Source organism: Xyrauchen texanus, chromosome 31, assembly GCF_025860055.1.
Source record: "Xyrauchen texanus isolate HMW12.3.18 chromosome 31, RBS_HiC_50CHRs, whole genome shotgun sequence".
NCBI classification, from domain to species: Eukaryota; Metazoa; Chordata; class Actinopteri; order Cypriniformes; family Catostomidae; genus Xyrauchen; species Xyrauchen texanus.
This window is the reverse complement of record NC_068306.1, coordinates 26,232,553-26,246,675: the sequence shown is the minus strand read 5'-3', so window position 1 is coordinate 26,246,675 and position 14,123 is coordinate 26,232,553. Positions and strand designations below refer to the sequence as shown.

At 38.6% G+C, this 14,123-nt stretch overlaps 1 protein-coding gene across 2 annotated transcripts in view; it reads right to left on the bottom strand.

Moving 5' to 3' along the window:
* Positions 1-2,667: 2,667 nt before the first annotated feature.
* LOC127624858 (zinc finger and BTB domain-containing protein 16-A-like) overlaps positions 2,668-14,123 on the bottom strand; it is a 143,480-nt gene continuing 132,024 nt past the window's right edge. The window contains exons 5-7 of one of the 2 annotated variants that reach the window (XM_052099806.1): positions 11,535-11,705; positions 5,289-5,459; positions 2,668-2,923 (exon numbers count right to left, since the gene is read on the bottom strand). In XM_052099806.1, coding sequence (XP_051955766.1) covers positions 2,694-2,923; positions 5,289-5,459; positions 11,535-11,705 — 572 coding nt within the window. In that variant the 3' untranslated portion in view covers positions 2,668-2,693. The remainder of the gene's footprint in view (positions 2,924-5,288; positions 5,460-11,534; positions 11,706-14,123) is intronic. The other variant, XM_052099807.1, reaches the window with a different exon arrangement.

The following is a 14,123-nucleotide window of genomic DNA, read 5'->3' as shown; positions in this document are numbered from 1 at the left end:
TACTTCAAGTACAAAAACGAAAAGTTGGCAACATGATTGTTTGAGATATTGTGTGCAATGTAATTAATCACACATTTTTTTTCCTTGTTATTTTCACAAAAGGAGTATGTGGCTGATTTAGTCCTTCACCTGCAATGTATTTGACATCCAGAAAGCAACATTTATCACTATAGGGTCACACACTGTCCAACATTACCAAAGAGGAGCAAAGGCAAACGATTTAAATGAGAGAATAATGATATAAAAAAAGAACTACAAAGTTTTGCCCTGCTGAAACCTCAACAAATGGAAAAAGGGACTGACACTGAATACAAAAATATCACAATTTTATATATCAAATGGCCTCTGTTGGCTCTTGCTCAGGACTACACTCATATAAAGAAACATGTCAACTGACAGAAATTTTTTTTTTCTTCCTTTCGGCTTTGATTACCACTTGCAGTCCCAATTGTCCAACGCACAACAATGCACTGCTGCATATGACCTGTTCTTGGCAGTTCACACTCTGTGAACCTTCTTTTTTCACATTACAAAACTACAATTCTATTCACATATTTTCAAGTTTAATGTTTTTTTTTTTTTTTTTTTCAAACTTTAAAGTACTACACTTCACCTGTTCCATACACACACCTCCCCGATCAACTCCTTCCCCAAACTTAAGGGGTTCTGCTCTTATCTGCTCTTAAGATAAAGTTTAAGGGAGGGGGATTTTCATGTTTGTCACTTACAAATTGAACAGACAACACTTGAAAGTGTGAGATGAAGTTGCAATAACGCAAACAAATGTGCTTTTGCAAATGAAAAACAAAACATAAGAGGTAGCTTACAAAAAATGACCAAACCCAAAAGCTCTTCAACAAGCAGGGTTAGTAAAAACAAAACAAAAAAACATAATACCAAGTTTGGTAAGATTAAAATAAAAACAAAGTTAACGAAAGACAAATAATCTCTCTTTACCATGGCACTTAACGCTGCTTTTCAAATCTCAGCTGCTTGACATCGCAGAAAGACGAACATAAGCAAACAAATCAAATATACAACAAGAAGAAACAAAGGAAAAATTAAACCACTAGCACATGAGGTCACAAAAAAACGAGGTAATTCAAGTACGACGTGCTGAAGTAAAACAAGGTATAATAGAAAACACAGACAAAGCACAGGAACAAAAAGAGTTGATCTGTTCGATTCGCTTATATCAGCCTTCCAGGCTGGACAGACCAAGCCTCCAATCACTAAACGTTTAGATATGTGCGGACGAGCCCTGTATGTCAGTGCCATTCTGTCTCCAAGCCACTGACAAAAGCAGCTTTAGTCATCATTTTGGTCTCTATAACAACAGCATAAACAGTTGATTAGATGTCTAGAGTGAAATGGATGTTCTGTATGTATTACCTAGTTTCTCGCTTCAAACTGTAACGATTTGACCAGACAAGAGACAAGTGAAGAGTGAAAAACTGCAACAAAACAAGCATGTACAGTGGGCATAAATGGGTTATTTTGATCAATATAAACTTGCAAGGAAACATAAAAAAAAATTGTTGTTGTGAGCTTGTAATATGCATTATGAAGCTATGAGACTAGTCCAAGTAACCAAAGATTATGTAAAAAAAACAAAACAATGAAATGACATTGATTAGTGGAGTATTGAGAGCGGAGTTGATTTTTATGCTGGTTAAACCAATAAGCCCTTAATGAATGTGAATCATATGGGACGGATCTACCCACCGAGTGTCAGCTGAGCATCATGAATGTTTCGCGTGACGCTTATGCCCCAGTTTGCACTAATGGCTCTGATGAACATGACAGTTTATATTTGCAGTTGTGTACCCATCTGGTGCATCATTACTGACAGATCTAAGTGCTTTGTGCACAGACCCCTCTATTGCAATTACTCTGATAAAAGATCAGCTATCAGAGATAAACAAAGAGAGAGTAAAGTGTCTCATTTACAGTGGGAGACAGTCTTATACTATTATGTACCAGTAGAGGGCGCCTTTTCTAAGAGTGAGTCGAAGGGTGAAATATTGTTAGCATGAGTATGTTTTTAGTTTTATGACTGATATAAGTCATAATTAGATATTTAAAGGGATAGTTCACCCAAAATGAAAATAGTCATTTACTCACCCTCATGTTGTTCCAAACCTGTATGACTGACGTTATTTTTAGACATTAAGAGTCACCATTCACTTTCAGTGAATGCAATGAAAGTGAAAAATGACGGAGTCTAACATTCTGCTTAACATATAATTTTGTGTTCCTTGCATGAAATAAAGACTTAAACAACATGAGGGTCAGTGATGACAACCGAATTTAAATTTTTGCATAAACTATCCCTTTAATTTCCTGGGACATACGTTGATGCCTGATGTATAGAGCGGACTTTCCATATGAACATAATATGAACAGATGAACACCTATAACACAATGCTGAGTACAGAATGCAATAGCAAAATTATTCACATGGATGCGATACTGACAGGGTACGTTTTTTTTTTTTTTCTTTTTTTTTAATTCTGCTTTCTATATTCCATCCTTTCCCATTCTGTCTTGCCCAGCCTTTCCAACAAACGTGGCCATTTGCTTTTTCTGTCCATATCCTCCACAATGACAACCTGACTGCGTTTCCTTCCCACCCCTCTCCCTCCCCTCCTGTGCACTTCCCCCCTGTGCCCTCCCCCTCTCCATCTCCATCTTTAGACGTAGCAGAGGTACAGGTATGTCTTCTCTATCCTCCAGTCAGGTGGGATGTCTTCGGGCTTGTGGCCCTTCATGTGCTTCTGCATGGCAGAGAGGCTGGGGCAATACTCCAGGCAGATGGTGCACTGGTATGGCGAGGCGCCATTGTGGGTGCGCAGGTGTTTGATCATGGCCGAGTAGTCCCTGGAGCGCTGGTGGCAAAGCTTGCACTCAAACGGCTTCTCACCTGCAGAGAGACAATGTCAGGATGCTGCAAAACATGTCAAGCACTTGAAATGTCTTTATGTTGTACTCTTATGGTTCTATTTTCATATTTGTTCACAGACTGGAATTGTGTAAAAAAAAAAAAAAAAAAAAAGAAAAAGACCCGCTGAAGAATAGCAGATATATAGCACACATCCATTTTGAATATAGACCTGAACATTGATTTGCTATTATAGTAGCATTTAATCTTGAAAAGTCAGTCTGGGATTACATGAAGCAGCATTATTTTTGAAAAAACTAAAACAAAATCCTCACAATACAAAATTTTTAACAACTGCCCTAAAACATTTGCACTCTGCTGTCTATAAAATATTTTTATTTCAAAATATAGAAGTCTGTTTGGCATACAAAAAAATTGTGAAAAATCCAAATAGACTTCCATTGAATAGGTCCCCACACATGGTTTTGACCAGTAAATAACCATCTAGCAACCATGTAGTAACACCTTTTTGAATTAATATATATATATATATTGTAATTATCTTAATAAATGTTTTCATTGTTATAGAGAATCCAATTGCATTTTGACTAAATACAATATTAGGATGAACTTTTCACTGTTTTAACACTTTTACAGGAGGGTTAACAATAATGTAGTACAAGATATAAAACTAACGGATCTCACACCTTTTAATACATTTCCATGACTTTTACAGTCATTCATGATGTGGATAAGGATTTTAAGCCAATGAAATTCATAGCCAATATAGCTGAGAATAACTAGAAAAATTATATTCACTATACATTTCATATCGATGCATTCATATAGCGCAAACAGGTGTCTCGAGAAGCATTTTGAAATGTTCTTTTAACTTGACAGCGCATATTAAAAATCATGGTTCACCAGACACAGAACAAAACTCAAAATATGGTGCAACCGTCAAAGAAGTCTGTCTAGCCTAGCGTATGCATACATAGAATATCAATGAAAAATGGCACACATGGATGCATAAATGTGTTAAATGTGAATGGCCCCTTAGATTTAGAACAAATCACAATTTGTTTCTGTTTAGAATCTCATCACATTTGATCTGACAGAGGAAAACAAGTCATCTAAATGTTGACCTTTAAAACTATCACAAGGGAAGTGTTGATAAGTTGAGAATTGAAGAACGCTCATTTTGGGGGAAGGCATCTTGGGGATGCAGTCTCTGCATTGTTTACTCTGGTCTTTTACTTGTTTAACCGTGGACTAGAGGAACCTTGACCTTAGTGGTTTGAGCAATGTCATGTCTGTCTGCGTTTGCATATGCAAAGGCCCTTATGAGACAGTCATTAAACTGTTGGGACTCCTGTGGTAGACACACATGTGTTCAGTGTACTTTAACTGCACTGTAAACAGGGCAGCCTCAGATAACCAGGCAATAATGAATTGCAAATGGAGCTTAGTTATTGATTGGCCACTGACAGCACTGGGGCTGCCAATGTCGATGTTTCATCAAGCAGCTCCCTTTTGCGTTTGGTGAACTTTGACTGTGAGCTTGTTGTTTTTGTTATCTCAGGAGCCCTGTGCTCACTACCAAGGCCCTGATCACTACCCCACCCAAAGACGTCATTTATTTGACAGGCTTCCTTGATAATGTGGCTTAACAGCATCGGTTTTGAGTGGCATAGAGTAGGGGAATGTCTGGTGCCCATTTTGTGCGTCAGGGAGACCAGGTCTCTACAGTACGCAACTAATCCTAATGTCAAAGAGTGAGCTGACAGCACTGGAAATGGTCTGCCCTTTGGTGAGGGCTTTACATGCTAAAACCCCAGAATCAATCAGATATTAGCTTAACAAGAGTAAAAAGAGGCTCCTTGCACCAGTCTGATGATTGAAGCCAATGGGTGACAAACAGAGCATCTGCGATCTAAAATACCTTATATGAAGACCACTCACTAACACGAATGTCAGAAAGCAGCTCATTCGCAACCCATTTTACTTCTGTAATGAGACATATTTCCAAGTGATACACAATATTAATTGAGAACAAATATATGGTAGGAGTTTATTTTCCATTGGGAATTAATTGGACCACGAAAAGTGGGCATTCTATACCAGAATTAAAGACAAGAATCTAAAACATTGCATAATTACCATAGCCTGAGTGGCCTAAAATCAGTGGAAAAGCAAAGTAATTTTAAAGTAACATTTTGACTTATGTTTTCAAAGACATGAAAAAAAAAATATTTGGAATAATGTGTAACAATAAATTGTTCACAAGACCAAGAAAAATGCATTAAGGGAGAAAATAGGGTTAATTTTGGGTTAACAATAATGCAGTTTGCCTATTTTCACTCACTGATAGGCAGAGTCTAGATAAACAGGAAGTGATGCACAGTACCTGTATGGACACGGTAGTGGGTCTCGAGCTGGTGCTTGAGGCTAAATTTCTTGCCACAGCCGTTACATTCATAGGGCTTCTCTCCGGTGTGGATACGCTTGTGTCCCTTCAGTGTGCACTCATCTCGGAAGCAGCTGCCGCAGAACTCGCATTCAAATGGGTGGTCACCTGCTGAACAGAGGCCTGATCAATATATGTGGTCTATGTAAGTCAATGTTACAATTCTAGTAACAACTGTTAACAGCTGGACTTGCATAAACATGGCAATAATGATATTATAAATCACCCTTTGTCCCTTATACATTGTCCTCAACTCCACTACTTTTCAATTGTGCCAATGAGGTGAACATACAGAAACAATATTGAAAAGACTATTAAAATTCAAGCGAGCCAGCATAAGCAAACAAATAATGAATAAAACTACAGAAAGAAAGGAGCAACCAAAAGAATGAACAAAACAAAAAAATAAAAAGAATGATCAAAAGAAGAAAAACAAGAGGAAACAAACAAATGAGAAAGAACAAACAAAAATAACCAATTGAGAATGAAAAAGTATAAAAGAAAAAGAACAAAAGAAAACAAATGAAAGGAACGAAACAAACAAGAAAGAACAATGAAGTGAGAATGAAAATAGAATAAAAGCAAAGAACAAAAAGAAACTATGAACAAAAGAATGAACGAAAAACAAAATGATCAAAAGAACGAAATAAAGAAAAAGCAATAACAGATGAAAGAATTAAAGGTGCTATGTAATATTTTTATTGTACTAAATCATAAAATGATCATAATATGTCATTAGAGAATTAGGAAACATGCTAAGTTGAAATACTGGCTTCTCTGATAACAATGCTACAGTATATCCTACTTGGAAGTTTCCATTACGGGCCGAATTTCTGTTTATGTTTTGGCCTCTGTGATCCCGCCCACTGCCCACTCACCAATAGTATTTCGACACCACCAGGTTAACAGATTTGAACAAGTTTGCTGGCAAACAACACTGGATCAGAGATAACCACCTGACCTAAAAAGCCTCGTCATCCATCTAAAAACCACCATGACCAGAGGCATAGTAAAACAAGGATAAATATTGGAGATGCCTTTGGAAGACGGAGACCGCTTAAAGCCCAGAAATCCTTTAAAACAGATGTTGAGTTGGCTAATTTGCGTGTCCTCATTCTGGCAACCTGCATGAGCTTCTAGTCTGGGGTTGGGCAGTCAACGCCAATATTTTGAATTTAGACTGCAGTACACATTTGAAATGCTGGTTGTCAATCTTACATATAGCACCTTTAACAAAGAATTAAAAAACAAATGAAAGAAATAATGGACAAACAAAACAATGAAAGAATAATAATAAAAAAAGAACTAATAATAACAAATGAATGAAAGAAAAGAGCAAACAAAAGAAAGTATGGACAAAAAAAAATTAAAGAAACAAATAAAAAACAGAAAAAAATGAAAGAACGAAAGGACAAAAGGAACAAATAAATGAATGAAATGAGAGAAAGAATAAAAGAACAAAAATGAGTAAATGAAAGAAAAAATAAAAGGAAAGAACTGATGGAAGTATGAAACAATGGAAAATGTGTGAAAGAATAAAATGAACAAAAAAAAAAAAAATAGATAAAAATTTGCTAAAGCACAGGATAGCCTAATTTTAAATCAAGCAATTACAAGCTCTCAGAACACCACCAATTTCCTGTTACAGGTGATCTTTTCAATAGTCTCCGGTCTTCAGAGCAATGAACGTCTCTAGACGTTCATTGTTATGGATACACAGAGTTCAGCATTCAGTGCTATTTAGATATTCAGGGGTGTTACTTTTTCCCCGCTCTCTCAACTAATTGCGTTCATGTGTCTCACAATCAGCTACCCATATATCACTCTCTCCCTGTACAGATGCACGACTCTGCCAGCCGTGTAATGTTCCCCATATTTAATGCATTTTGCTTCTGTGCTGAGGGTTTAAGTCATTGTCTATGACCTACGCGTTTCATTATCTGGCTGTCCGAGCAGCACCGTGCCTGGGAATAAATTGCATTTCTCGTTATGTACTGTCATGCTCAGGCTCTTGCTGCCTCCCCTTACCAGACAATGTCAATTTCCTCAGGCACGTTTCGAGGGGAGACGCAACTAAACGCTTCACATTTACTACGTGGCTGTTCAGGCTCTATCTACAGTAATACGAGAGAGAGAGAGAGAAGAAAAAAAATGTATCTCAGGAATCAATAAAAGTGGCAGTATTTATTTGTCTGCATGAAGTTATCAGTTGCTCCCATTGTAAAAAATTTTGCACTTTCAAATGCCACCTCCGCAGCCGAGATCACAATCAATCACACTCCATGGCTGCTCTCCGGCACGCGGCAGGAATAGTAATCCGCCAAATTTACCTGACTTTAATTGCGCCTAAGTTAGCGCTTCAATCAAAGACATCTGGGTTAGCCTACAGACTTCTCATCACAAATGCCCAAGAGTTAAATCTGCAGGCACGGTAAAAGCATCTTCAATCTTTATTTGACTAAATAATCTGACAGCTCTCTTCTGATACAACAAGGGACAAATTAATATCCTAATACGAGCAGGGCATTTTTTTAGGCTACCTGTTATGTAAATGCATTGTGTTGCTGCTATAAACAGAAGGCAATCTGCTTATCAAATTCTGCTTGGCGGCTTAGCTTTTGTTTGGAATATATTAAGCTTTGAGGCAGTAAAGATACAAGGTGATAGATCAAGATGCTGTCACGGAGAGCGTGTTTCTCTATTTCTTTCTGTGTCTGTCTGAAAGTCTAGTGGCTGTGAGGCACAAAGAGGGCAGAAGACACATTTTGGAAGCTCGGGGGCTGCCACCTGCGTCCCTCTGCCCCGGAGTGGCCAGGGTCTGCGGGCACTGCCTGCTCTCTGGGGCCGAGGCTTACGTTAAGGCAGAGGCAGACTTCATTATGCACTAAGCAGCGTAAATCAAGGATCCATCACTGCCAGGGCTTCGACTGGCCTGCACTATCAAACACAGCTGCAAACACAAAACACTCACCACAGATGGAAAATGGGCTCCGAATATAACACAAGCGCAGAACAACAACGGAATATTAACGAGGGACGGCCGGCAGCGTGTAGAATCGTGCGGGGGGAGCGAGGGGGCTGCCATGATAATCAGCCCTAATGGATGCCAGCGTTTGCTCACACTGTGTGTGTCTGTAAAAATACACATGCAAGTAGATTCAAGAATACAAATTCCTCTCTAAAATCAGTGGAGACGGGTTTAATCAATCTGTCAGAATTGGTTCCGCATCAGAATTTAGACTGAGGTATGACAAATAAAATGTAAGGTTAGGTTTGAATTAGTCAGTAATGATTGCGTGGGCACCTAATTACTCTTTTAGGCATTTTTTGAGTGGGTATCATCACACAGCATCCGAAATTAACACCAATCGCCAAATGTGAGTAAAAACTGGCAATGGTGAATAAATTAAACTAAACGGGCTACTCTGAAGCTGTATTAGAACAACCCAAAAATCCCATTGTCACTGGGTCAACACATTATTTTTTTATCAAAATTATGCAAAAATAAAGTTTCATTGCCAATTAGAATTATAGCAATCTGCATTAAATTGGCAGGTGCATAGTATTAAAGGTTCAACCATAAATAAAATAATTTACTTTGTGGAGTGGTGGTGGTGTAGTGGGCTAAAGCACATAACTGTTAAGCAGAAGGTCACTGGTTCGATCCCCACAGCCACCACCATTGTGTCCTTGAGCAAGGCACTTAACTCCAGGTTGCTCCGGGGGAATTATCCCTGTAATAAGTGCACTGTAAGTCGCTTTGGATAAAAGCGTCTGCCAAATCCATAAATGTAAATGTACACGCCCTCATGTTGTTCCAAATGACAGCCTAACAGGAGATGTTAGGCACTATGTTAGATTCAGTCACCCTTCACTTTTAATGTACGGAAAAAAGATGCAATGAATGTAAATGGTGACAAACATATTGCCTGACATCTCCTTTTGTCACCCATGGAAGAAAGAAAGTCATACAGGATTGGTACAACATGAGGTTAAGATGACTATCACTTAAAATTTTGTGTCTGGGTGCCAGAAGTAGAAAACAGGGAAACATGGAGCTCTTGCTGTCCACTGTTTCTCCAGAGAAAAATCAATGCGCTTATAACATCAGTGACTCTTTCCAGCATAAAAAAAAAAATACAGAATGAATGAGATTAAGAAGATCAAAGCAGAATTAATCGCAAGCAGCGCCTCTTCTTTTTATGTTCTCCTTTTTAAAAAAAATCAGAGATTTACTTTCGGTGGTTGTTGCAAGTGCCAATAGCAGTTCTTCTCTTTCAGCTCCTTGACAAAAGCCCCCACATCACATTAAACAGGTGCTTGCTGCTGCTCATTGTAATTTAATGCACGCCTACAGAGAATTGGGTTCAAACTATCGCGACGCTGCGTCAACGCCGCTCTCACCCTCCGCGTGTCTGCGGCAGGGCAGGCCGTTGATACTGTTGCATGTGGGCGGGAGTCGGCCTGTCATTTCCAATGTGAGGCATGGCATGGACAAGCAAGTACAGTAAGCTCTCCGCCGCCCTGCACCAACAGTCGCCCAATAAGGGTAGGGCAGATTGTAAACAGGCTCATCTCCACACATTCGCTTCAAATATGAATCGTGACCGCCGCAGAGTAAAGTAGCTCTGACAAGTCAGGCTGTTATTTAAGGTCAGAGACGAGGCGGGGAAAAGCCTTTCTGGAGAAAATGGGATTTATTTCCAGCTTCTCATATTCGGAGAAAGTAATGGAGACTGTTCCTTGAGTCGCCTCATCTGCTCAGCCGTGTGTCTGGCCACATGGGGATGGAGCAGGCATGAAGCGGGGCTAGCCTGACTGGGGAGTGTGATATCAGTGCTGTCACAAGCCATCACAGCGCTGTGGCCTTTTGCTAAATGACATGTCACTTCAGCCTGCTATCTTCATTCCATTCACCTCCATCCAGAAGGTGCTGATGTTTGAGAGGATGACAGTAAAAATAAAAAAAAGGAAACACATCGACTGTACTGCAATCCTGATTTAAACGCTACAGGGTGAATGTTTAAAATATTTATTCGGTTTGACGGATGTGCATTAGAAACATCAAAACACTAAATTAATAAGCATTTCTGCCACGTTTCAGAAATCTGGGTAGGGTCCTAAGGCGGAATTTTGTGGTTTTTAGTCAATATTGATTAGCTTTGAAGCCATCAATATGCTTGAGTTCTCTAAAAGGAAGAGTTCCCCAATAAAGAGAATTCTCTCATCATTTACTCACCCTCATGCCATCCCCGATGCATGACTTTTTTTCTTCTTCTGAACACAAACAAATATTTTAAGAAACATATAGAAACACACTTTTTCCACTTTTAAGCTCCAAAAAGCACATAAAAGAAGCATAAAAGTAACCCGTATGACTCTAGTAGTTAAATCCATGTCTACTGAAGCAAAATGATAGTTAGGGTGAGAAACAAGTCAATACTTAAGTCATTTTTAACTATAAACCCTCCTACCTGCTCAGTAGGTGGCGATATGCACGAAGAAAGCAAAACGCCAAAAACAACAGAAGAACACTTAGGAGGGCTGTTTGAAAGTGGAGATTGATAGTAAAAAATGACTTAAATATTTATCTGTTTCTCACCCATACCTATCATATTGCTTCTGAAGACATGGACTTTACCACTGGTGTCGTACGGATTACTTTTACGTGCTTTTTAGAGCTTCAAATGTCTGGCCACCTTTCACTTGCACTGAATGGACAAACAGAGCTGAGATATTCTTCTAAAAATCTTCATTTCAGATCTGCAGAATAAAGAAAGTCATACCATCTTGGATGGCATGAGGGCGAGTAAATTATGAGAGAATTTTCATTTTGGGGTGAACTATTCAACAAAACTAACCTTTAGAAGATATATGCATTAACATTTTTGTCTTTCTCTTTTGGAAAGAGAAATACCACAGGCAGCATACTAGCAAGAAGAAAATCACGGTTAATGGTTGCGATGTAATGACAGCCTCTTGGCTATGAAAAAAAAAAAAAAAAAGGAAAAGTCCTTTCATTTGCCAGCCACAATTTTTCTGTTTCAATTAGAAATTTCCTGTCAAAGGAAATAAAACTGCTCTTGTTAAATTATTTCATGGGGCGTTTAAGTGTATGGAAACTGAAGGAACACAGTAACAGTTAACTATTCCAACTTTTAGTGAGTTAAAGAGTTGATCTGAGACCTGTGTGCGAGCGGAGATGGCGTTTGAGTGCGGTGTGGCTGGGGAACGTGCGGTTGCACTCGCTGCAGGTGTAGCTGCGCACGCCTGCGTGAACCTCCATATGCTGCTGCAGAGCCGTCTGCGTCTGGAATCGCTTCCCGCAGAGCAAACAGAAGATGGCCATATCTGATCCTAAAAAAATGACAGAGAAATTTTAGTACAACACCAATCACAGTATGCATATTAAAGCTACATTTTTTGTATTTTTTCCTATTACAGCTTAATATGCAGAGACAACTACAGTATAAGTAAGCCATTTTTAGTATGATTTCCTCAAAGTGTAACATTCTGACCCCAGCTAAGCTGGGCTATGTGAAAAAATTATTTCACTGTCTATGTTAAAAATTTCTAATGCATGACAAAAAATAAAGGTTTCTTATTCTTCTGGTATTTTCAAAATGTTGATCTGTTTGAGCATGACGAAAAGCCCGACATAGCAACACTGGCTCAACCAAAGGTGTGAGTGTGGGGCGGGGCTAAATGTTCATCCAACCAATAAAAGCTGGGAGAGTTTTCAAGAAACCTATTTATTGAAATTTCTTTTGGTGATGCTAGTGACACAGAAATGTCAAGAAATAAAAAATAAAACAAAATGCATTATTGTGAATCTGGTGTCATCATGTGATCACTGTGCAAAAAATGCAATAACTTAAGATATTCAAGCTGGAATAGAAAACAAATATTTAGAAAATACACAAGTGCCTCTGTGGATCAATAGAAGAATCTAAATCAGTGTCAAAGGATTAGAGATGCACATTAAATCTGGTGCCACAAGACGCCAGTGGGCAGATAATGCCAATGATATAAAGGAATTAATATGAGCAAATCACTGAAATCTCTGCAACAAACTATGCTCACACCTGGGTGTTTAAACAAATAAAATGTGCAAAGTGAGCAATTTTGTTTCTCTCTCCAGCTCTCTTTATTTTTATTTTTTTTACTCTCATACAATCACTTGCACTTCACACTTTTTCCAATTATCAGCCTGCAGAAAACTCTGGGGAAAGTGGGAGTGTTTTAAGCTCTGCTTCTATTTCATGAGTCGATAACACATCTTTGGGGCAAAGCTGCCACTAATTTAAAAATCTATGAAGAGCTCCAGTCTCATGTTCATAAATTGTGATCAATCAGCATTTGCTGGAAGAAAAGGGAACGGAGTGATTGAGAGGATGAGAGACGTTAGAGATGAGTGAGAGACACGGGAGTGCTCTTCTTAAATCTCAGACAGTCGGACTAAATTGTGGCTGCTTCTCTGCTAATAAATTCTGACTGGCCTCTAGCTTTCTCTCTACTCAAATGCCTCCCTCCCTCCTCCATCTCTTTCCTACAACTGTCTCATCCTTTAATGACTCCTAACGTCTCTTGGTTTTTCTATAAAAGGGGGCTATTGATGGAGGCTGATTGTGGCAGGAGCTACCAAAGAACTTTGGGACAGTGACAAGCAGAACTCTGAAATATAAAGGAAAGTTTGTTTCAGGGTTGTCTGGGGCAAGGGCTGAACACATTGTTTTTCCCTAGGCAGGTAATAAATGGTTACTAAACGGTTTTGAGTGCACTTGATTAGACTGTCAAAATGTACACACGTGAATGGGTGATGTGTTCAACAGCATTTTTAGAAAAAAATGTTCCCCACATTTTTCTGTTTAATTAAAAACCAAATGGACATGACACTTGTGGTGTTTGGTATTTTCTATCTGTTGCACATCAGAGATGTAAATAAGGAATTAATTGTAATAAAAAGGCCTCAGGGGGTGGATGAAGGGAGATAAAAGACAGAAGAAAAGAGTGGGGGGAGAAAAGGCTGTGTGGAATGTAAGAGGTTAGGTGGACTCTGACCCGGAGAGCTCAAGGGTCTGGATATGGCAGATGGAAAGACTAAGGCACATCACCAGTGCTGCTCCAGAATTGCTCTTAAAATCCCATATTATCGGCAACTAAAAGAGTTAATAAAGATGATTTGCCTGCTTATCTTTCTATTATTGTCCCCCTAGGAATGCCCTCCAACCAATGACCTTTTACTGGGGGCCATACTGGTAAACTATTTGGAGATTTGGCCACATTTCAGATCAATTTCATCTACAGTTATGTGCTTTAGACTACTCTTTTTAAAGATTGTAAACTTATTCCTAATCTAGTATTTTTTTTTATGTTTGTGCATACATAACACCCACATTTTTTACACTGTGCCTAAATATTTCTTGCATATATAATAAAAGGTAGCACAATAAAGTACATTCATCAACCTCATTAAGTTCAAATGAACAAAAAGATTTGTTGGTTTGAGAATACGTACGTTAATTTTTAGATACAGAGGCTCTGTTTCAAATTTTAAAACATCAGAGGAGAATCGCAGTTTATATACTTGGATATTTTGATAGTTACCACCAAAACTGTACACGCATAGAATGGCACTTGCATTTGTCATTAAACTATATGTCAATGGAAGCATGCAAAGATGAAAGTTACACTTCAATAGATGTTTACTTCTGCAGGTTAAGGCAGATTGTTTTCATACAAACTCGAACTGTACCAGAGTTCTCATGAGCCGAA